Here is a 23,675-nt window from a genome sequence, read left to right as displayed (position 1 = left end):
GTGGAAAAAGTATTATCTGAGCTTTTTCATCCACTAAATCATCTTCAAATGGACACGCCATGCTGCTTCACCTCTCTGTAAACAAACTAACCTTCAACTAAACCTGCTCCAGACCAGGTTATGTTCAGAGCATGAGTTGCTATGGCAACTAAGCATACCCTGAAAACATATCTCTGTTTTTGGAACCTAAAGCTGAGATCATCAACTTCCTTAGCCTCAAACTTACTGTGGGAGCTAGCATAACCTGCTTTCTGGAATACCCCTCCTGATGTCACTTGTGTTTGAACAGTTGGGCGCTATTCTCTGAAAATAGTACAAATGAATCCCGAACGTTTCCCGACCAGTTCTATTGTTTCTCCTGTATTGCAATCAGCTTCAGTTCATTGCACTTTACTATGGTTCCTGGTAAAAAAAAAAAAAAAAAGCACTGTGGCTCAGGATCGTTTCAACTCTGTTTCTCCTAATAAGACAATACACCTTGAATATTATTTCTAATGAAAATACTTCTGCGAATATATGATGGCGAAGTGTAATTGTAGTAGTAGAGATAGCTCTGTATATTTATCATGGCGTTTGCATCCAGGGATCCTGGGTTCAACAAGTGTTTTACAATTTTTTTTGGTTTTTTTTTGCTTTGCGTTTATATTCTTCATGTGATGTGTGTTTTGCTGTGTCAAGCACTTCTCACAGAAAATGTCATATATTGTGTTGTTTTACGTTAATCATCATTAACAACTTGTTTTGTTTTACGTTTTTTCCATCATTTCCACATTGAAGAGTTACTAGGAGCTTAGTTGAAGCTTATGATATACATCCAGTCCGCCACCAGATATTCTGTGTGGTTTCAAAGCCCTGAATGGTTGGTTCATTTTTCTGGCACAATTACATGAACTGCTAAAGCTTCATGGGGCTTCTATTCCCATCCCCAGTTCAGAGCATGAGTTGCTATGGGAACTAAACATACCCTGAAACATACCTCTGTTTTTGGAACCGAAAGCTGTGGTTATCCGCTTCTTTAGCCTCACACATACCATGGTAACTCACATGACCTGCTTTCTGGAATACCCCCCAGCTGTAGAATGCAGATTCTTCATTGGTTTCTTTATACTAGTAAAAGCATACGCATCTGGCTGGAATGTGATTCTCAGCTGTGCAGGAGTTCTGAAAAAAACCCACCATGACTGAAACTAAAAAGAACTGCCCCAAGCACACAATCAAAACAGCCTGGTGTTAGCTGGGAGTTGGGGCAGGACTTTAGAGGCGTCCAGGTGATTGCCTGATGAGGAGCAGGTGCAAAGCAAACAGGGAGGAGCCAGCTGGGATTTGAACACAAGACAGATACAACAGTGTTTTTCAACCTTTTTTGAGCCACGGCACACTTTAACCTTGACAAAAATCCCGCGGCACACCAGTATTCAAAAAAAAGAGGAAAAAAAAGGATAAAAACAGTCTGTATTGATCCACAGTCCCTCCATGATCTCACATGAATTTTTGTGATAATTGTGGCACTAAAAGCTGTAAGTTGCAGCTGTTTTTTCTAATAAATGTAATAAAAGCTAAGTAAGAAGATTTAAAAACTTTTTGATTTGTGTTCGCTGTTTCAAGACGTTAAGAGAGACTCGTTGTGCGCCAAGACGCTCACGCTGTCATTTTTAACCCAATGCATCATGGGAGATGTAGTTAATTATCCGCCGAACGCAGAAAGACCAGCGTCTCCGAGCTTCATGGTTTTGTTCACTTGTTCCACGGTCTGACACCGGATTCTGTGGAAAGCTACACCGCTAAATACGAGCTTTAGCTGGTATTTTTGTTAGAACTGAGCGACTTTATCAGCAGAATTCAGAGCAAGGAAGTGAAGACGTTAACCACTTCTGATTGGTCAGACTGATGACATGTGATTAAGAATCCAAGAATGATTGGCGGAGACAGTTAAAGGGGCGGGACTTTGCCGCAAACGGCTTTAGCTGCAGCCAAATCGCGGTACCAGTCATTCTTATCAAAATGTTTTTAATAGAATCAAATAAACACAAAAAAAAAAAATTATTTTATGATCTTTCATATAGCTAATTTCTAAGTGTTTTATCAGGGCCTGTTTGGATGAACAAAGAGCTGAAATCCTGGAGATGGAAAATGTTGTTAAATCAGGTAATGAGGGCAATTTCCCACGGCACACTTGACCACCTCCCACGGCACACTAGTGTGCTGCGGCACACTGGTTGAAAAACACTGAGATACAACACAGAAAAGCAGGGGAAGGGGGAATGGAGGTCTGGAAAAGGGGAGAGAGGCCTCTGACAGAAGCTTCACAAGAAAAGGAAAAAGATGTGTAAGCTCAAAGTAAATAAAGTGAATTAGATTAAATCTGATTTCCATTAGTTGCTGTTTTTGAAAACGGAAAATAGAACAAAAACAGATTCTTGGACATCCATTTAACAGGATTATTATTAAAAATTCTAATTTGAATGTCTTATATTGGTGCTATAGAAATAGTCTATTTGTATGGGTGAACGTCCTCACCTGTTCTCCGTAGTTATGCTTGAATGATGCTGGGATGGCCCGTTACTATGGTTTCTGCTTCATTGACCTCCAGTGATCTACTGCACAGAGCCCTGACAGGGCGCCGCTGAGTGTGTGGGCTGGTAAAACGCTGCTTGGTCCGGCTGGAGGGTGAAGAGTTAACCCAAATGAAAGATCGCAGGCAACAGCGGGCTTCAGTCATGACCAGCGGCTGAAGCCTGTCTGTCTCTCACTGAACCACAGATAGACAGAAGCTCAGATGGGAAAGACAGAACATGCAGAGAAGTGAGCAGGGCCGTTGCCCCCTGAAGAATTGCTGCAATGTGGGGGCAAACATCAGAAATGAGTTGTTTGAATATTCTGTTATAGCTTGAAGCAGACTTAGAGCATCATTGAGCTCGTCTCACTTTGAGGCAGAGGTGAGTACAGAGACACAGTCCTATAGGTGTTTGGATTAATTTACCCATTTGTGTGAGTCTGACACGTTAAGAAGGTACTTTTTTGTGTGTATTCTAACACATTTTGCTGTACTTTTTGTCATCCTCTCCACAGATAACTAAGCAACAGCTTCAGCAGACTAAAGACCGCTTCCAGGCCTTCCTCAATGGAGACACACAAATTGTAGCTGATGAGGCCTTCATCAATGCAGTGCAGAGTTACTCTGAGGTATGAACAGTTGTGACTCCATGCTTTCACACCGGTCACTCTTCTTATTCACCATTTTTGTTCTTCTCATATAAATAATGCACATTCTGCCTTGTTGACATTTAAAAAAATGTACCCGAGCTCTCCAGCCTTTCATGTTTATCCAAAATAGCTTTCAGTTGGACGGATCCTAAAAACCTCCTGCTATTCTGTGTCAAAATGCCGGACTTTTGTGATCTGAGTGGCAAAATGGTGGCTCTGGCTTTTGACTGAACAGATGATGAGTCAGAGCATGTGGTTCACACAGACAACTTTTCCAGCTTTCCTCCTCAGCCGGCTGATGAAAATGTCGTTACGACCACGCATGCAGCGCTGAAAGTATGGGACAAAAAGGAAGAAGGATCAGTTGTATGGTGTCTTATTGTTAGATGGAACTCCTTTTCAGTACGCTGTGAGGTTTAAGTAGATATACATTGTTTCTAATATCTTAGGTGTTGTTGTGCCAGTCATTATAGAAAAGAAATTACATTTAAAATATGGATTTATTTATATCTGTACCTTTGGCAAGCATAGAATACCAAGCAAGCTAGAAAATGACTGCAAGTCACGGTTTGTTTAAAATTCCATTGAGATAAAAATAGATGGTTAGGGAAAAATGAGAACTATATGAGCACAAGTGTAGTTGTAATGCAGAAGACACACATTTCACATTTCATGGATTGTTACTCCTCATTAAGATTTTTCCAAATGGTGGAGTAGACGAGACGATTATTCCATCCTGAGAGGGTTTCCTTGGTCATCACCACAATAGTTCATGTTCATTCTGGGGAGGTTGCTGCTCTGCAGCCACAATTGCTGCTAAGAACAACGTGTGCGTGTCGGGGTGCTGAAGACGTCACGCTAGCTGCTTGCTTCACTTGCCTCTGTCCCTGTTAGCTTGTTTTTGACACAGGCATCCCACCTCCTGCGAAATCATGGAAAAACGGGCAAGAATAGAATGGTTCAATCATTTATCTTTTTTCTTTAGTTTAAGTCAAATGCATAAAAGCAACAGACATGAAAAACTCAGAAGCTCACTCTGATTATCTTGATTTATTGTAAAAGTGTCTTTAAATGGTGGTGATGCCCTTTTGAAGCTACAAATAAAAATCTGTAGTTTTTGCAGAGCGACTAGTTCATCAGAAATTCACTTCTTAGCTGTGGGTGGCACTGTTGCTGAGAGCTCCCTGTTTACACTCTCTCCCACTAGCTTACAGCCCTCAGCCCCCTAACATAACATTAACATCAATTGTCTGCAAGTGGATGTATTGGAATGGAGCGGAGCAGGGAGCTTGTGGCTCACAGCTTCCATTTTTTTAAAGATAAAGACATACTGTAATTTCCGGACTATAAGCCGCTACTTTTTTCCTGCGTTTACAGCCCTGCGGCTTATTCAGTGACGCGGCTAATTTATGGTTTTAATTGGCGGCCGCCATGTACGCATTTTCGGACACAGTGAATGGTTTGTATTCTCTATCTAACACCAAGCACAAGTCATTTGTTTTTCAACACACCTCTAAGCAGCCAAACAGCATGGACTTGACTTCAGGTCTTAGACACTTCAGTCATGGTTCAACAAAACGAAACACGCATGCCCGGCCGCATCCCAGAATCCTTTGGTGCCATTAGACCCAACGTGCACGTGATCGCCACTACAATATGATGCAGCTTTCAAGTTAAAAGCAATCGTTAAAAGCAGCGTGAAAAATCCACCATCGCCAACGGGTTTGGAAAAGCCGGTCAGCTGCCTGACGGAGAGAACAGCGCATGGAGTGAATTTACCTCTGAGTCATAGTGACTCGGCTGGCTGCACGTAAATATGTGAGAATAACATCAGCCTTTATTTTGTCGGGACACGACTGGAAACACAAATTGACGTGGTCGTGTTAACGGTTTCTAAGGACTGAGCGGAGTTTTGCATTGAAACGCTCACAGCCTCCGTGTGAGCTGGAGACTGCGTGTCGTGTGAGCTGCGGGGCCGATGGCAGTCTGAAGGCTCCCACACGTAACAGCGCATCCGCCCCTCATACACAAAACGTACAGTATTAAGTCCGATTGCTCTGCACAGACACGATTTGCTCCGTTCACCGGCGCAATGGGGACGAAGCGCTCCTCCTTGAAGCCGCCCTGGCCAGAGCTGTCGGAGAAGATAGGAAGGGGAGACAAGGAGCGCGCGGGAGCGCAGAGCGCAGAGGCGTCGAGCCATTCTGCAGGCTGCAGCCAGGGCTTACTCGAGGCGTCCGTTGTGGAAGGAAACTTCTGACCCACGCGCCGCGAGGAGGCGCGCGTATCACGCTGAGGCGCGCGCTTTTCAGTCGTCGCTGCTTTATTTTACCGGTGTGTTTTTTAACCAGCCCTGTTACTCCCATAAGGCTGCCGCGACACAAGCGGAAGGAAAGCTTTACCCGTTCACCCCTCCATGCACTGCTGATACTTGCTCATTCTTAAACACGTACAACAGTATGGTGAGCCGGGCATTGGCCCCGCCTTTAGCCCCTAAGACTCATGGGAAATGGGGGATCGGGGATGTAAATTTCCTCATCATAACTGAGGGATGTAATGTTGATTATATGGTTACTGTTTGTAATTTTATGTATGATACCTAGATTGTCAATAAGTTAAAAATAAATAAATAAAAAAATAAAATAAAAAAACCATAACTGAGGAACTTGTGAACAGAATAGAGTTCCATGCTGTTTGGCAGATGTAGATAAACTCAAATACATGAGCCTGAGGCAAAGCTGACTCCACCAACTGTGTGCTAATGAATCACACTTGCTCTGGGAGTCAGGACGTGATTTGTCAGGATGACAATGTTGCCTAATACATGCGGCTTGTATTCCGACGCGGTTTGTGTATGTATAAAAGTAGTTCAACACATGAAAATGGGTGGGTGCGGCTAGCAATCGGGTGCGCTTTGTAGTCCGGAATTTACGGTACTCAGGAATGCTATTTAAATTTTCCTCATTTAAGTGTCCTCCATTTTGAGAAAAATGCCTGGAGAACATGTCATCTTAACACCAAAGGACCACTTTTCCTCTGAGTGGGTATTTAAGGTGAATAGCTTTGTTTTCCACAGCATTTAATTAAGAAGATCTCTCACCATACAGGTGTTCCTCAAGAGTGACCGTGTGGCCAAGATGGTCCAGAGTGGCGGCTTCTCAGCCAGCGATTTCAGGGAAGTGTTCAAGAGGCACATCGAGAAACGTGTTCGCAGCCTCCCGGAGATCGACGGCTTAAGCAAAGAGACTGTGCTCAGCTCCTGGATGGCCAAGTTTGACACCATCTACCGTGGGGACGAGGACCCCCGAAAGGCACAGCAGCGCATGACGGCCAGCGCCGCCTCCGAGCTGATTCTCAGCAAGGACCAGCTGTACGAGATGTTCCAGAACATCCTGGGAATCAAGAAGTTTGAGCACCAGCTGCTATATCAGGCCTGTCAGGTGAGTTATAAAGCCTGGGTGTAACATAGGAGGATTTAAACTTTGTACTTGGTTGAATACCATAAATCCTTCAATCATTGTTTTCCTGTTTCTCTTTCTTTATTCTAGTATCTTCATCCATTTTCTGCCGCTTAACTCTTACAATATTTCAGCTATTTTACCCATTCAACTATTCAAATGTTCAGCTTGTTCCGCTTATTCCAGCTGTGACTCTTGGTCCTTCAAATCCTTGAACTTTTCCAGATATTCCAGGATTTCCAGGATTTTTGCCTCCATTGAAATAGATGGGAATCCTTGGTGCAGAAGCTCGCTGGTTCAATACCCTGGCATTTTTCACAAACAGATCTTTTTTGTTATTTTGTGGTTTTCACTTTATTCATGGTCAACTTTGATCATTTCTTTATTTTATTTTTTTCCGTTTATTACCCTTTAAGCTTCATTTTCAGCTAGCAATATAGCATCAACCCTGCATTTTCTTCTGGAAATGCTGCTTCAATCAATTAACGCCAGAGAGCCATTTCTTTTAACATAAATACAATTATTTAAAAAAGGCAAGTCAAGAAAGGTTTGATATCCTTCCATCTGAACCTAATGACCTATCAGACTACAACATAAAAGCCTCGTTGTTGTTGCTGAATAAGGTTGGTGAAGCGTTGTCCTTGATGGCAGATCCGCCGTGCTTCATTAAAAGAGACATATATTGGAATAGCTGGTGGATAATAGTGGACTCTGGGGTGCTCCTGTCAGACATAAGTCTCCCTCGCTGTTCCAGTCCTGTCATTCCTGTTCTTTCTGGGAATGCTGAAAGCAGCACTTGCCCTGTCTTTCTGTTGGAGATTGATTCAAAGTCTAACCCTGACAGTATTCCTAAAACACACACGACACCTTTACATCTGCTAACGGACAGAGTGCATACATCTCCTCCCCTCTCCTAATCTGTTCTATGCCTTTTTAGATGCCAGATTAATTGAATTTGCTACATTTCCTCGGCCCGGGGGTCACTCTCCCTTTTGAAACTCCTGAAATTTGAGCAGACGACACACGGTGCAGTTCAACAAATGACACAGTTTTATTGTTGAAATGTCTCGGTCGGCAAAAATCAATATAAGCCCTGTTCTGCATGATTGTTCACTGGTGTGATCCTTCAAACCAGAGGAGCAGTACATCACCTCAGCCCCCATTTAGTTTGCATCTAAAATCCTTTGAGAAGGCCTAACCTAGTTCAAGAGCTGTATGCTGAGCCCACTCAGCTCTGAAGAATGGAAATCTCTGGGTAAACAGTGAACAATGCCCCTTCGTGACTGCATTAGAATGCCCTGCATAAACACATTGGCTCAGTGTTGTAGTGTTATAGGTCCTAGAAATGACAGGAGTTATTTGAAAGTGGTGTGTGTTTATGAAGGAACGTGGATTGAACAGCGTCTCCAGTTGTTCTGGGTGTTTCCTCACAAAAATCTAGTTGTGCCCAGACAAGGGGTTTAACTAGGACCCATCTATAAGCTTAGATTAACCCTTGTGCTATCCTAGGTACTTTAACATTGGGACTGGGGTCATCTAGACCCACTAGACAGTGCTCTGAACCTTTTTTCTTCAATGATTTGTGATCTTCACTGGTGTCCATGGATTACATGAAATCTTTCCACCTTTATCCACCTTTGTCATGGTAGAGAGAACACCTCAATGGAAGGGGGGGGGTCATCTAAGATAGCAGAAGGGTTAACATGTATATATTTGTTTAGTTATTGATAGGGATGTCTAGATTTGATCACGTGGTTGATGAGCGATCCCTGATCGTTGTAGCTTGATTAAGGATCAGACATTTATAGGCCTATACCAAGAGCCATTTGGGACCACCCCTACTATAAAAGAAAGCACCTGGAGCCACAACCCGTTTTGACATCATTATATATATTATGCATGTATATATTATTCAAAGGTGCTCATTACGTCAATCGCGATCGACCGGTAGATCTTCATTGACATGAGTGTAGATCCAGGGCCAAAAAAGATACAAAAAAAAAAAAAGTACTTATTTAAAATCCACCAAAGTCCTCACTGAGAAGTACGGGACTTGATTGACATGTAGATTGGCCAATCGGACATCATCTGAAGCATACGTCGCTGCAAATGCACATTATGTTCTTTAAAGGATGATACCGCGGCCACGTGTGGGAGGAGCTAATAGTTCTGGTCTGATCGCTGCATGGAGCGATGTGTTTATCAATGCATGGTAGACACTGAGAATGTGGAGAGATCAGGATTATTATTTTGAAGAGTTCTACTTGGTAATCATGTTTCCATGTTTGAGTTCATAAAATCATGCCAGAGAAAGTCTCTGCTTCAACTCCTGCTGGGAAAGCTGCGTCTGAATCTGACGCCCGTGTTTGCATTTCTCTGACAGAGTTTGAAGCCAAAGCCCCTCCTCCGCCTCTCCACCTGCTTCTCCTCTCTACCTGTTCACCTGTTCACATCCTCTGCAGCTGAGATTTGTTTCCCCCGCGCTCCTCAGTGTGTCCTACACAGAGAGCGCAAAATACGGTAGTCGGGGCGCTCTAGCCCAGCACAAGGATGAAAGAGCCGGACGCAGGTTATAGCGGGGATAGAGCGGGTTAAGCAAATGATTGAAAGAAGGCGCTCCGCTGAAGAAATATTCAATATTGTACACATTTTTTTATTGGTCAGAACTATCTTTTATTTAGAAAAATATTTTATTTTATCAGTCCAGTACAAAAAAAACATCAACAAAAGCTGTTTTGGGCGGTTTTTGGCTGGGTCTGGCGGTTTTCAGATGACTTTTCGGCTGGAAAACTGTGACTCTATCTGGCAACGCTGGCGCGAACTCTCAGTCTGTCATCAGCGAGTTGGTCTCTGCCCCACGGCACGTCAAGTTCCCGGCAGAAAATCGGAGTGTTTATTGAAGCCGCCCCACGTGTCTCCTCCTGCTATCAGCTCTGCAGGTCTCGCCCGATAAATACGAGCTCATTATGAAGCTGTTTTTTACGTGGCTCGCGCTTCGTACGGAGCCATCAGCGCCTTTGAAATGCCATGAAAAATGAACAAACTAAAATAAAATTTAATTATTATGAAATACTCATTATTTTCCAAAGTCACAGGGAGCCACAACAGATGGATGAAAGAGCCACATGTGGCTCCGGAGCCATGGGTTGCCGACCCCTGGCCTATACCATGCTACTCCTAAGCCTTTATAGCAGACAATTTCCATGAACATGATCATGGCACACAAAAGAACAATGTTTTTTAATAAAATAAGAGTTATTTTCCTGAGCTCTTTTCCAAGATGACTCGATCTTTGAGGCTCTGCCTTTCTCTCCTTGTGGGTACCGCCCATTTCATGATGTCATCTAGAGTCGGCCACAGCAGTTTTCATAGCCTGGGTGGAGCTTGTGCTCAGAAATGTGTAAACGGATCAAAATGCAGTTTTGGGGTTTCTTTTCGTGAAGACTGAACATTATGATACACTTAAAAGTTTGGAAAGTTATTCTGCATGGCATAGGGCCTTTAATTCATTCCTGTTGTGATCAGAACTTTATGTTTCAAGCTAATTATTCCAGATAAATACTCTACTGCAGGCACTTGCACACAGAGGGGTGAATGAGCTCCTGCCCTTTTGCCTCGTATTAAAAAGCGCCCTCTGTTTTTTTTTTATTGTACGAACACAAATAAATTCCTGTTAGTGATACAAGAAAAAAACAAGAAACCTCAACTCAAAATCCTTACAATATTCTTCCAATTTTTTTGTAATACGAGAGTTCTAAGCTGCCATTTCTGCAGCTCCACTCGGTCTCGGACTCGGAGCCGTCGAAAACAGACGGTAAGGAACGGCGACAGAAGTGCTGTGTTTAAGTGTTAATGGATGAGAGAAGGGTAATAGAATGAATATAGTAAAAGCTTGGATCTGTTTTGTTCATTTTTTAAATGTTTTGTAGCAGATCCTTCATATCAAATGATATGGAATCGAAATAGACCCAGAAAAACCTGATTGGGACATCCCTAGTTATTGACCTGTTGTGACCCCTTGAAGGTGTTGTAATAAAAAAATAACATTACTGGTGCAACAAAAACAGCAGCAATGTCAGATTTATCCCTCCGTCCAGTTCTGATCCAGATTCCAGCTCAGACCAGGAAAACAAAGACGTTCATGGATCTGTTTGTCTGCAGGTGGAGGATCAGATTGGAGCAGAGCAGGGAGACTATGGCCTTTCCTGCCATTAGTAGTTTCTGTGTCACACAATGATTTGAATAGAAAATACACAGAAATGCAATTTTAAACTTAACTTTCTTTAAATATGTCCTCTATCATGAGAAAATGCTACAAGGACATGTTATCATTAATGAGGGCATTTTGGGATACTTTAATCTTGTCATGATCAGAATAACAAAGCAGACCCAGACGCTGCAACCCGGAAGGAGACTCAGAAGATGTTTGTTGGAACAAAAGGATTTATTTTCCAGAGCAGATATAAATATGAGTCTTTTCGAGTTCGTAACTGGAAAGTAGACAGCCAGCGGCTGGAGTCTTGCTGTAGCGCGAGTTTTGACTTGGTTGGAGACGAGGCGTGAATTGGGGCGTGGCTGGATTCGTGCCTTGGCAGGAGTCTTGGTGTGGCGGAAAGTGGGAACCGTGGAGTCGGACCGGCCTGCTCTTGAGAGGGACAGACCCAGGTGGACACTCGTGGTGATAGACCTGAAGATGAGACGAAGAAATGAGGTCAGTAAAACGCATAAACTTAGGAGCAGAGACATGACTAGGTGACCAGACTAAGCACCATTAACCCTTGTGCTATCCTAGGCACTTTAACATTGGGAGTTGGGTCATCTAGACCCACTAGACAGTGCTCTGAACCTTTTTTCTTCAATGATTTGTGATCTTCACTGGTGTCCATGGATTACATGAAATCTTTCCACCTTTATCCACCTTTGTCATGGTAGGGAGAACACGTCAATGCAAGGGTGGGGTCATCTGGACCCCATAGGATAGCACAAGGGTTAAGGGCAACGAACTGGCGATGAATGCTGTCGCTTGATCTCCTTATGAAGGCAGTAGATGCGGTCAGTGTCCACAGCTGGGTCCAATCAGGAAGGCAGAGCAGAGCAGAGAGGGGAGGGGGAGGAGAGACGGCCAGAGGCACCATGACAAATCTCATTTGATTGTAAAATCTATTGAAGATTAGTTACCTGTTGCCTGATGTCCAACACAGAAATGTAAAAGTGCTTCATAAAAAGTGTAGCTTTGTTGTTCGTTCTCCACAGCTTGCCAAAAAAGACTTTAAAGTGCTTCATACAACCTTTTTGGACAAATAACAAAAACAAATCTCATTCCCAAATGCATATTTTGGTTTAGATCATATGTTAGCAGGATTTACTCTGTGTATTTATTTGTGTTGCTTTGTTGGGGAGGGCTAACATTACAAAACGTCTTTTGTGACTTGAAGGTCATTTGGTTGAGAACATGCTAGTTTTGCTCCGTTTTGCCTTCTGCGATCTGTTCTGTTTTCTTCTTAGGAACATCGAATCCAAAAAGATTGTTGACCCTTTCTTTACAGTTAAATTTGACATGTCAGCAACTGTTAGCTGGAGAGAATGTCTGAGCCTTTCTTCAGCCTGTAGCTGATATAATTGCATAATGGAGCCCCTTCAATGCCCACAGAATGAGAAGTGGACGAGAGCATTTGTTAGACCGCCTCTTAGCTGCAGGAGCAACGATGCTGAAACACCAGATGAAAGCCTGATTGTTTATTAGCACGATACCATAACAGTAGGCGAGCAAATGTTCCACTTTCGGCTCATCATTAAAGAAATCTGTAAAGTTTCAGATGTTTATGGCTCCATCCAAATGTTGCTTCATCGTTTGGTAATCTGCCACTAATGTCAAACTTCTCTGAATCACATCGTCTTTCAGACTTCTCGTCTCCTTTTTGGTCACTTGGGACCAGTTCAGCATGGAAATACAATCATAGTAGCTAATGACTTGTGAAGGTAATAAGACAATTTCATTGGTCATTGCATCTTCTCATAGACAAAGAGAACGCCATTTTTCAGAGGCATGATGTTTCCACTGGAAAGCAAATGCTTTCTTTTTCCATGTTGGGCATTTATAACCACTTTGAGGATATACCTCTCTGTCAAACATAGTAAAAGAGATGCTGGTTTTTATAATAACCAGCATGTAGTTAACATTGGCTGGACGCATAGATCAATTAGAGAAACCTTTTTATGTTTTGCCAGAGGTAACTGAGAGATGAAATATGAGATGAACAGTCACAACATGAACATGGAGCAGAAACATCTTCAGTTCATCCTGATGGCTGCTTTTTAACCTCATAGTTAAACTTCTGGCATTAATAACCACACCAAATTTAAATTGGTGTGCATTATTGACAGCATGTGAAATTATAGGTCAGCACAGAGATGTACACACTGGACTTCCTAATTACAGCTCCTTGTGTGAATCTCCAGGTAAAACGATGAGCCTTTTAGCATTCAGTGCATTTCAACATGTATGTGCAAGTCTAAATATAGACAAGCAGCGTGAAGTCTCTCAGGTTTCAGCCGTAGCTGCTTCATAGTCTTGCTTCTTAAGAACCCCCCCTCACTCACTCTCCCTCGGCCACGTTAGGCATCCGATGCTCATTTCTTAGCAGCCACCTGGGAATCTGTCATCAGTGTGGCTGTTAAATACCCGCGTGAAACCTTTCCGTCACCTTTAACCTGCTGTCCGCTCGGCTAACACCAAAGTCGTGTCTTCTCCATTTAGCCGCGGCGCTGCTGTCAGCTTCGGTAACATCGCTGGAAGCTTGCCTTTTGTCCGGTCTCCTCGTTTTCATGCATTTGCCCGTCCACCTGCATTGAGCATACGGGTCATTGACAGCAGAGACCTTTTGGCTGCTGTTGGTCCAGGTGCTGTGAGGCTCAGTAGGTGGTGGTCAGATCACAGAGACCCCCCCCTCCCCCCTGGCTTTCCTCACCTTCCACAGCCAAGGCAGCCTTCAGTTTTCAATCATTTAGAATCATTTAGAAAGAGATGTTATTAAGGAAAAGAGCTCCAGCATTAAATCTCTGATGTTTGCAGAAAAACGTTCTGAGCATGTGTTTTATTTGAAATGGTTTATTTCAAGCATTCAAGTAAGAATAATGCACAAAAAAACAATACAATCAGCAGTTATACATTCATACAAAGACGTATCCAACTCAGGATAGTTAGACATAAAAGTAAAGATTGCGTGAAATGGAGTGGAAGGGAGTGAATTTATATAATCCCCTCCCCGTTATACCGTAACAATTTTATGACATGATTTATCAATATCCGGTTCCTAGCAATGATCAGATATTTATGCTTTACCAACACTGTTTCAGGTCATTAAGAAAACTTAAGTATCAATGATCACATGACAAAGATGAATGACTTAATAATAATGTAAAATAGACATGAGAGGAGTTAGCCTGGATGTCGTTGAGGTTTTTTTAATGTCATCGTTGTAACCTGATGCTTGGTTCAGCTTTTAAGTTGCTTGACGATTGTTGAATCAACTTTTAAGTTGCTTGACGATCCTTGTGAGAGCCTCCGAGAACGCGTCCGTTCCTTAACCCGGAACGGGTCACATTGAGCAGCTTCCTGCAGTCCATAGCTCCCCAGGATGAAGGGTTGCTGTGTTCCGCAGGTTCAGAGAGGAAAGCACAAAGGCAGGATAGTAAAAATGCAATGTCAAACAATCATGGTTGACAGGCCGGGCTGCTGGTTTTCCAGGCACAGCAACGGTCGTTCTTGTGGGATTGCATGTGTCAGATGTTGCTGACACGCCAGTCTAGCAGTGTCTGTATCTCAGAGGGTTTTGACACAAAATTGCCGGAAGCCCAGTGTAGGAAGCTGCTGCAGTGCAACAGACATAACGTGAGAGGAAAAGTCACGGTTTTGTTGGTTTCATTGTTTTTCTTGTTCCGATTGATGGAAAGAGAGAAGAAGCATAAGAATGGAAAGAGGCCACTTTGTGAGGCATCAGTACTGAGGCCTGCTGTGCTTCCTATGCAGATATTCTGCTGCAGCTGGTGGCAAAGTCTGATTATGTGCTCTACTAAACAGGAACTCTGGGTTATGCATAGGGTGGCTGTTCAGTGGCCAACACTAGTAGGAACCAGACTCAACAGTTCATGCTAACTGTCCTCTGTACAAGACACAGCTGGCTTATATCAGTTCATATTGTCCACACCAGTGAACAGAATCAAATAGAAACGGGTTAGTGTGACAATCCACTTAGGTTTCTTTTTTAGAGGTTTCATGTGTAAGATGCTGATAATTCATGCTTTTAATTGTGTTTTTTACTACAGAACCTCCACATTGGTGTCTGCTGTCTGTTATTTAGTACACTCCTCCCCCCTTTAACGACTGCGGTGGGACTTTAGTTCATTCTCTCTTAAAAAGGAATGCTGGAAGGGGCAGAGAATCAATATGGTGAAGCTTGAGAGATGAGAGCTGTTAATGAAACAAGAGTGGGTGGAATACCACAACATGCAAAGAGGTCCGCACCGGCACAGGTTCCAGCAGCGACACCAAAGGATTTCTCTGGAATAGAATCAAATTTCATGTTAAGAACCACACTGAGCTGTGTTTATGCCTTTGTCACAACTGCCCTTCGGGGTGAGTAGGGGCTGTTTTTTTGGAGAAAAATGAGCAAACCTGTACATGGTAGGACGGTGGCACGGATGAAATGGCAAGGTGGTGAGTGGCTCAGTCAGCCTGTTGGTGCACATTTTTTGTGAACACACTTAGGGTTACGGGTCGTAGTTAACATTTCCGAATCAGAATCAGCTTTATTGGCCAATCCAGTGCAAATACAAGGAATTTGGCTTTGGTGTCTTGTGCTCTCGAGCAAACCAGCAAGGTATAAAAACGTGTAAAGAGGTAAGACCAAAAAGATCAATAATAAAAAAGTAATAGCAGATACTTATAGGAGTAAATCAAAATAAATGAAATAAAAATACAACAGTAGCTCCGGTGTGACGGTTCTCATGTTTCTGTTCCGTGCTCTGTGATTGGTCAGGGGGTCATCAGAGTGACAGCTCGGGGGAAGAAGCTGACTTTGTGGCGAGTGGTTTTGGGGCACGTTGTCCTAAAACGCCGCTCTGACGGTAGAAAGCTGAGAAGGTAGTGTCCAGGATGAAAGGGGTCTTTGGTGATGCTGCCAGCCTGCTTCCTGACGCTGGACCGGTCCAGGTCCTGAATGGAGCGAAGGCAGGAACCAATAATCTTCTCAGCAGATCTGATGGTTCTCCTGGTGCTTGATCACCGCGGTGATCAAAAATCCCACACCGTCACAGCTCCACTGATGGATCGGAGTGATGTGTCCAAGCTCTGGAAAGAGGCCATCGCCGTGGCGATGAGCGGTGAAATCTGTGTTTACGGAGCTGCAGAGCAGACTGTCATGGAAATAAAGCATCTTAGCCACATTAAAGCATCTCCTTCATCCTGTCATGCTGCCTCATCATCATCACTTTATTGTTTCTGGATAGAAATAGTGTTTTTTGTTTTTTCCCTTTATGTTTGAAGCACCGTTCAGGCTCCTGAACCGTTTAAAAGTTCTGGAGAAGCTACATTAATGTTGAAAATAAACATTTAATTATTTCCTCAATCATACTTTTAGAACCTTATTGGTTTAGGCACATTCATTCTATTTATTTATACTGAAAAAGATTTGATTGTGGAACTCAGACATGATTGACTGTTCCCTTCTATATTTTAAGTTACCAAAATAAAAGCACGATGACTTTGCATGGGTAAAAGCAGCATATATATGAGATGCTGCTTGCAGTGCTTCACATTGTGATCATTAAATAAACTGAATTTGACAATTTTATTACAATGGAAGACGTATTGATATTCAGGTAGAGTTTTTACTAAGTTATATTTAAAAGAAAAAAGAAAGAATGTGTTCCGGTATAGTATCACAGTACCGTATGGACTCTTGCCAGTACACACCCCTTCTAAAACCCCACAGCACCTGCATGAGTAAACCCCCTTGGGGTTCAGGTGACTAAGGCCTTACCTGTTACTTCTTAACACTTTGCTTCATTTCTTGTCACGTTCCTTTGAAATCTCTTTATCTGAATAAAAGTGTTGCCAAATATGTTGATTTGTTTCGGTTTAGACATCACAAATCATTAGGAAATCTTCAATGTGTAGCGAGGATTTGGATCACCGTCTGTCAAAAAGCTTTATATTCCTGTTCAGCCGGGGTAAAATGTGGTCATCGTCAAGGACATGGCTTAGAAGTCACATTATTCCTCTTTTCCTCCAACTGCTCAGTGACCCTCTTAGCTCCGGTTTGGAAGGATTGTAACCTTTGAATGGGCTGCTACCTTTGGGACCACCAATTGTCATCATGGCATGAAGGGGATTTTTCTGAGCATCTTTGTATTGATTTGTTGTGACTTTTCAGTCTCAAAGGAAAGGTGCCCACTAGAGATTTATGTCAGATGCACCTCCCCAGGGCCTTTTCCACAAGGGTCCAGCCGGTGGAGTTCACTTCTGGCTGGGTCCGTGTGTGCTCTGTAAAACTAAAAACATAAGGAAAGTTTCATTTTACTAAGCAAAGATGGACAAACCTTCTGTCTGCAGAGGTCTGTAACCCTCAGGGTGTGACTGCAGTCACGTCTCAGATAGACCACAGACATTACAGTCAACGGCGCACAATGGCGGTGAGTCACAACATCACTTCTGACGAGAAGGAAACGTGTCTCTGCAAAGAAAATCTCAGACACACATAAGCAGAGAAGGAGAAAGGGGGATCAGGCATCCCATAATTTCTTCATGTCATGTTCTCATTTATTATTGATATGCCAGAACATTTTCTTTTCTTGGTTGTTGCAGGCCCAGTGTTGTTCTTACAACTGTACCTTGCTTTAGTTCTGTTTGAAAATCCTTTCAGTACTTTTTACATTTTTAGTTTGTCATTAATATTTGCTTTCATTTCAGTTCAGCAGAGCCCTTTTCAGAGCTGATGTCTTTTCCTTCTGTCGGGTAAATGACCAGGAAAAATGGAAGAACTAAAACACTCGGCACATCTTATATAGTCGTTCACGGTCTCTATGGTAATGAGATATTTCCTGTCAGATAAAAGTTTTGTTTTTTCCTTTTTTTCCATCTCCAGTCACAGTTTGCAGAATGACCTGCAGCTTTTTTTCATTGGCCTTTTTATGTTCCTTTGCTATAACAATATGCATGGGTCGCTTTTGGGTGCTAACACTGCAATTTTATTCAGTAGCTTTTTGGATGTGGTGACAGCAATTCAACGTTTTCTATTCCTAAGTCATTTCTTTAGCCTTAAAAGCACAATTTGTAGTCAAAGAACAAGTTGGTTACAGTGACAAAAATCAGAGCAATTACCCAGGGTGTTCTTTTGGAAAGGGCATTCATCCAAGCATCAGCTGACACTGACAGAAATATGATGGGAAAATTCCAGTTCTTGTGATGGATAGCAGTGTTCACTGTGACATACATGTGAGTCAAGCTTTTGCTTCATGTTAGGTTTGTAGGAAATAAGATTTTTCTTTTTAGATTTCCATTTAGCCTGGCATGTTTTCTAATCCCAGCTTGTGAGAGCTTTGTCAGTGTCAAACAGGTCATATTTCATCTGGGTGTAGCATGCCAGAATGTGACAGAAACCATCGTTTTAGTTAGAAACCTAATCATTTTCACCATTACATGAAGTTCTCTCCATTAAAGGCAAATAACAGAGGCACACTGGGGAAATTAGATAACATTAGAAATGTAGAAGAGGTAGATTAATAATTAATAGCACATGAATAAGTGATTTGTGCTTCACAATACTTTGCAGAGAACTGCTTGAAGGAAAAAAGGTAAATGTGAATGAAGAGGGGCATATATCTAGTTATTTATGTATGGACTAATTCCTTTTGTGATGGAAACCTCATTTCTGTGGTCTGAGTCTAAAGGTTTCCTCGTTTGGTCCCAGTCCCAGCACTCACGTTATGGACACATCCCTCACATCAGCATCCCAATATGATTTATTCACGGCAGTTTGATGGAGTTCCCCAAGAAGGAGCCACATTCACTAGATCGCTTTTCTAGATTCACGGCTTTTCAGTCACAGAGCGGATCATCTGTCCTCTCATTCTGCTTCAAATCAGACTGAATGAAAAACTTGGACTCTTAATAAGAAAGTGCAGAGATATTCCTCCACCCAACAGTCTAAAACATCACTGAGGCTTTCAGAGCTTTGGAGAGAGAGCCGACATGTCACGTGTTTCCTAAAGTGGTGACACCTAAGGGTTTTTGGTTTGCTGCGTCAGCATTTTTTGCTCACAAGTTACCACTTTTCCAAGAGGACTGAGGTGATCCTAGGTTACCTAATCAAATAAGAATACTTGAACTAAAGTCATTTACTTGTAAAAAAAAAAAAAAAAATCACTTACTTAGTTGTTGAACAATGTATAATATTAGCTCAAAAAACAAAATACTTCTATTTCCTTGTGGATCTTTTCATGCTTTTGTTTGCATTTTGTTTTTTATTCAATGAAACTCTTTTTACTGGTGTGTCACACTGCAGGTAAAGATAATAGCTGATGTGAGGTTTAACATTCAGTGTCCCCTCTTCACCTTTTTCTAAGTAAAACATTACACCAATAATTCTTTTTAAAAAGGAGAAAAAGTTAGTTGCAAAATTCGCTGCTTTGAGGAGTTGAGTTGCCATAACAAAACACGTAGATTAAAATGTAACGTCCTCATGTTTTGAAGCTTTATTTCTTTTATTTGTCCTTTATTTGAGCTTCGAGAACATGGATCCAAATCTTTAAAAGATTACTTCATACATTTAAAATGTACTTTTATTATTTTTTGATGATGATGCAGCATATTTTCGGTTGAAAATGTCTTTGAAGTGTTTTTAGTTCTGTGGATTTGACAAATAGGCAGTGCTGACGTTAGTGACATAGTGGATTGGAATCCTTGTGGCGATGATCTGCAGGTATTGCCTGATCCATACATGATCTAATAACCCTGTTTTCTGTGTTCATCAATAGCTTGACAATCTGGATGAGCAGGCTGCTCAGATCAGGAGAGAGCTGGACGGTCGTCTTCAGATGGCAGACCAGATTGCCCGGGTGAGTCAGCCTGTGGGGGTGATCTGGAATGTTGTTATGTTCTTTGTTATTTGGCTAATATGTCATTAATATGGTGTCACCCGAGTAAACATTGTGAGACTCCCAAAAACATTACAGTTGTTTGTTATAAATATACATAGATATATATAGTTTCACGTTTTTCATAAAAACTGTCCAACACAACTTGAAAACTGCTTCTTTTCCTGGAAATATCTACACATCTTTTTTGCTATCTCTTTCTTGTTTTTTGGTTCAAAGGGAGGCAAGTTTCCAAAGTTTGTGTCAAAAGAGATGGAGGCCATGTACATCGAAGAGCTCAGGTCCTCAGTGAATCAGCTCATGGCTAATCTGGAGAGCATGCCGGTGTCCAAGGGCGGGGAGTTTAAGCTGCAGAAGCTTAAACGTGGCCACAACACGTCCATCATCGACATGGGTCAGGAGGACGAAAACAGTCTGTCCAAGTCCGATGTGGTCCTCTCATTCACTCTGGAGGTATATGGAAATGACACATTCGTGTGACTTGTTTCAAAGGGCCTAAATCATGCAAAATCAACTTTTGGAGTGTATTACAATGATTATTTCTCACAAATAAACCCAAAGTGGGATTTTGATTCAGTCACACATTTCTGAGCATTCCTCTAAAACCCTAAAACAACAGCGAGCAAGTTCTCACATTGTGATGTCACAAAGTAAGGAACCGCCCCTTCCAGGAGGAGTCTGTGCCGCATCAGCGCCCCAGGCTAACCCACTTTCTCAGCGGAGCTAGCTGTGATCGGCAAAAACACTTTAAAAAAGCCTCCACAATACGACCATCCAGCTCTGCAAAAATTTGGATGTTGTTCGTTTTCAAGGCTGAAATGCGGACGCGCAAAGCTCTGGGCTGACGTCAGGAAATGGGCGACACCCACAAGCAGAGAAAAGGCGGAGCCTCAGATATCGAGTCGTCTTACGCCTGGGTAGGAAAATAGGTCACGAAAATAACTCGTATTTCATCAAAAAATGTTCTTTAGCGAGCCAAAGGTAATATTTGATCATATATGTATATGGATATAGTTTACTCTGAAAGTCTTAAGAGAAGTAAGACATAGGCCCTTTAAAACAGAGGGTTGTGTTGCTTTTATGTGTAACACAATCACAGCGGAGTCATTACAAATGTTCTTTTTTTGTTTGACATGTAAGCAGAGAGCAAAGAACAGACAGGCACTCCACTGTACAGTCTTGACCGGGCCTGAATGGAGGCTGGCTCCAAGTCCTTTGTTTGAATTCTCAGACTGACTTGCTGATATTAAGGTCACAGCCCTCTGGGCCGCACCATCTGTGCAGGGACTGTTGTTATTTTAGTCAGGGAAGTCGATCTTTTATTACTCCAGCCGTCATATTCGAGTTTGTCTTCTCCGCATGGATGTTTTGTTTATGTTTCCAGCTTTAGAAAATTGACACAAACACTGTTCCATTATTGTCAGAATGTTGCACAGAACTTCAGAGCCAGAACCTAGAACAAGTTGTCAACTCCTGTGCTGCAGACTAAATATATTTACAGACAGCACACCTGTTTGGGGGTTTGAACCGACGCAGTGTGAGCAGCAGACTGACACGTACATATGTACGCTGTGAAACCCTTTTACCTGTTACCCGGCAGAAGACATGACTCATCTCGTTATCGTCTGTGCTGAGCTGTCGCCATATAACAGCGAGGGATCACACCTCTCCTCTTATGATGCAGTGCTATGTCAGAGTCAGGAGGAGCAGCATGAGCTGCGACCCCACTGGAGCGCTTCTTCTTCCTGTTTAGCTCGCGGTTTAAACCGCCTAGAGTTAATAATAATAATAATAATAAATTTTATTTAGAATGCGCTTTACATTTTAGATAAAATCCCAAAGCGCTACAATGGAGGCAGAAATAAAAATGATTTACAATAAGAACAAGGTAAGACAAAAATAAAACAACAATGAAAGTACTAAAAAGCATTATTAAAAAGAAAAGTTTTTAAGCCTTTTTTGAATGTGCCAAGGCTTTGTGGGGCTCTGAGGGATTGTGGAAGATTGTTCCAGAGTCGAGGGGCAGCAGCCTGAAAGGCTCTGTCTCCCATAGTGGTTAGCCTGGTCCTTGGCTGATGAAGGCAGTGTGTGAAATTGGAACGGAGGAGTCGTGAAGTGGAGTTGAATTCTTTGCTCAGCAAGATGTTTTTTTAAACCAAGGTGGTGGGATCTCCCACTTTGTTGAAAATTACGGTAATAGTAAAATGTAAAATGTAATACAATGTGTTATTTAAAAAAAAATCTGTATGTCTGAAGTGTCAAAATATGGGGTCAATAACTAAATTAGTTTAAGTTTGGTTTATTTATTTACTAGGGATGCCACAGTTCTTGTTTTAAAACCAAACTGTATGTTTCACCTTTGAACCAAACCGTGTGGAGAGTCAATCATTGCATCCCCACTGCATACCAGTGTGACTGAGTTAAAAGTGTCAAACAATTTTTCTGCTTAATTTAATAAGAATTTATTAATTATTCATCCATTCATCTTCATCTTCTTCCGTTTATTTCCTTTCGGGGTCACGGGGCTGCTGGAGCCTATCCCGGCCACTTGTGGGCGAAGGCAGGGGGCACCATGGACAGGTCGCCAGTCAGTCACAGATTTAGTACTTATTGTTTTATTAAATTGCACCAGGCTTAATTTAAGTCAATTAATGGATTTTTCTTCACTGTTACTCGCTGATTATTCAATAAAAAGAGGGGTTTTTCCTGAATGTTTAGGTTTTTGTTGTTATGTAAATACACGGATCATATATCAAAACAAAACAATGACGCGAAAATCAAAGTTTAATGTAGAATTCAGTGTACATAAAGTACACATCAGGAGATACCCAGGTATTTCATTTACCTGCTCATTCCTTCTCTTTGAACACAGGAATGGTGGATCTTTGATTTTATTGGTTGAATGCTATGAAGCATTATTTATTTTTGCCAATTATTACCCTTTGAGTTTCATTTTCAATCACCAAAATATCATTCTAGTTTTTTAATTGATTTATTGGATATGTACGGCGTTTCATGGCTGCCACTAATTGAAGGAACACAAAGATAACTGAGCGAGTGGATTCAGGAAACGAGTGAGCGTAAAGCTCTGACTGCGCGCTCGCTGGGTTTGCGAGCCGTGTTCAGGGGGTGGCCAAATTCGGCGAGGCAGCGGGGTGCTAAATGCTATTTTTTAGTTGGCCAACAAACATAAAGAAAATATAGACTTTTCCCCATTTAGAATTAGTTATTTGAATTAATATGCAAAAAATCCTTGAAAATGATTACAAATCAAGATTCAGCCCAGTGTTACAGTATAAATATTTTACACAAAAGTTAGACTAACATTATTCCCTTAATCCCAAATGATTCTAAAATGACAGGACTGATAAAGTGTATGTAACCCTTGTGCTATCCTAGGCACTTTACCATTGGGAGTGGGGTCATCTAGACCCACTAGACAGTGCTCTGAACCTTTTTTCTTCAATGATTTGTGATCTTCACTGGTGTCCATGGATTACATGAAATCTTTCCACCTTTATCCACCTTTGTCATGGTAGGGAGAACATGTCAATGGAAGGGGGGGGGGGGTCATCTAAGATAGCACAAGGGCTAAGGTTGTCATTCAGTAAATGTCTGGCCCCTTTGAGCACTGACTGTCAAGTGAAAGCTGTTAGTGTAAGTGGACTCTTTTCCAGACTGCCTGCTTCAGCCTTAGGTTTGTGCCATTCAAATTCACAGTTGCATTTCAAAAATAACCCTACCAACGGCACTGCTACACTGCAGTCAGCGAGTCTGTAAACATAGGTATAGGAATTTATGTGGCAGATAATGCCTTCAAGCAGTTTGGAGTCCATAGAGGATACATGCAACCTTACA

The 23,675-nt window shown here is 42.1% G+C and overlaps 1 protein-coding gene across 19 annotated transcripts in view; it reads left to right on the top strand.

The window, feature by feature from the left end:
• The window catches only part of cadpsb (Ca2+-dependent activator protein for secretion b), a 104,492-nt gene that overhangs the window by 20,072 nt on the left and 60,745 nt on the right, over positions 1–23,675 (top strand). For all 19 annotated transcript variants that reach the window (XM_078946772.1, XM_078946765.1, XM_078946770.1 and 16 more), the window contains exons 2-5: positions 3,070–3,183; positions 6,312–6,644; positions 19,698–19,778; positions 20,037–20,270. In XM_078946772.1, coding sequence (XP_078802898.1) covers positions 3,070–3,183; positions 6,312–6,644; positions 19,698–19,778; positions 20,037–20,270 — 762 coding nt within the window. The remainder of the gene's footprint in view (positions 1–3,069; positions 3,184–6,311; positions 6,645–19,697; positions 19,779–20,036; positions 20,271–23,675) is intronic.

Source organism: Oryzias latipes, chromosome 5 (assembly GCF_053564925.1).
Source record: "Oryzias latipes strain Hd-rR chromosome 5, Olatipes_Hd-rR_3.1".
Classification (NCBI taxonomy): Eukaryota; Metazoa; Chordata; class Actinopteri; order Beloniformes; family Adrianichthyidae; genus Oryzias; species Oryzias latipes.
Note: the sequence above shows the minus strand (reverse complement) of the source record. Positions and strands in the feature narration are given on the sequence as shown.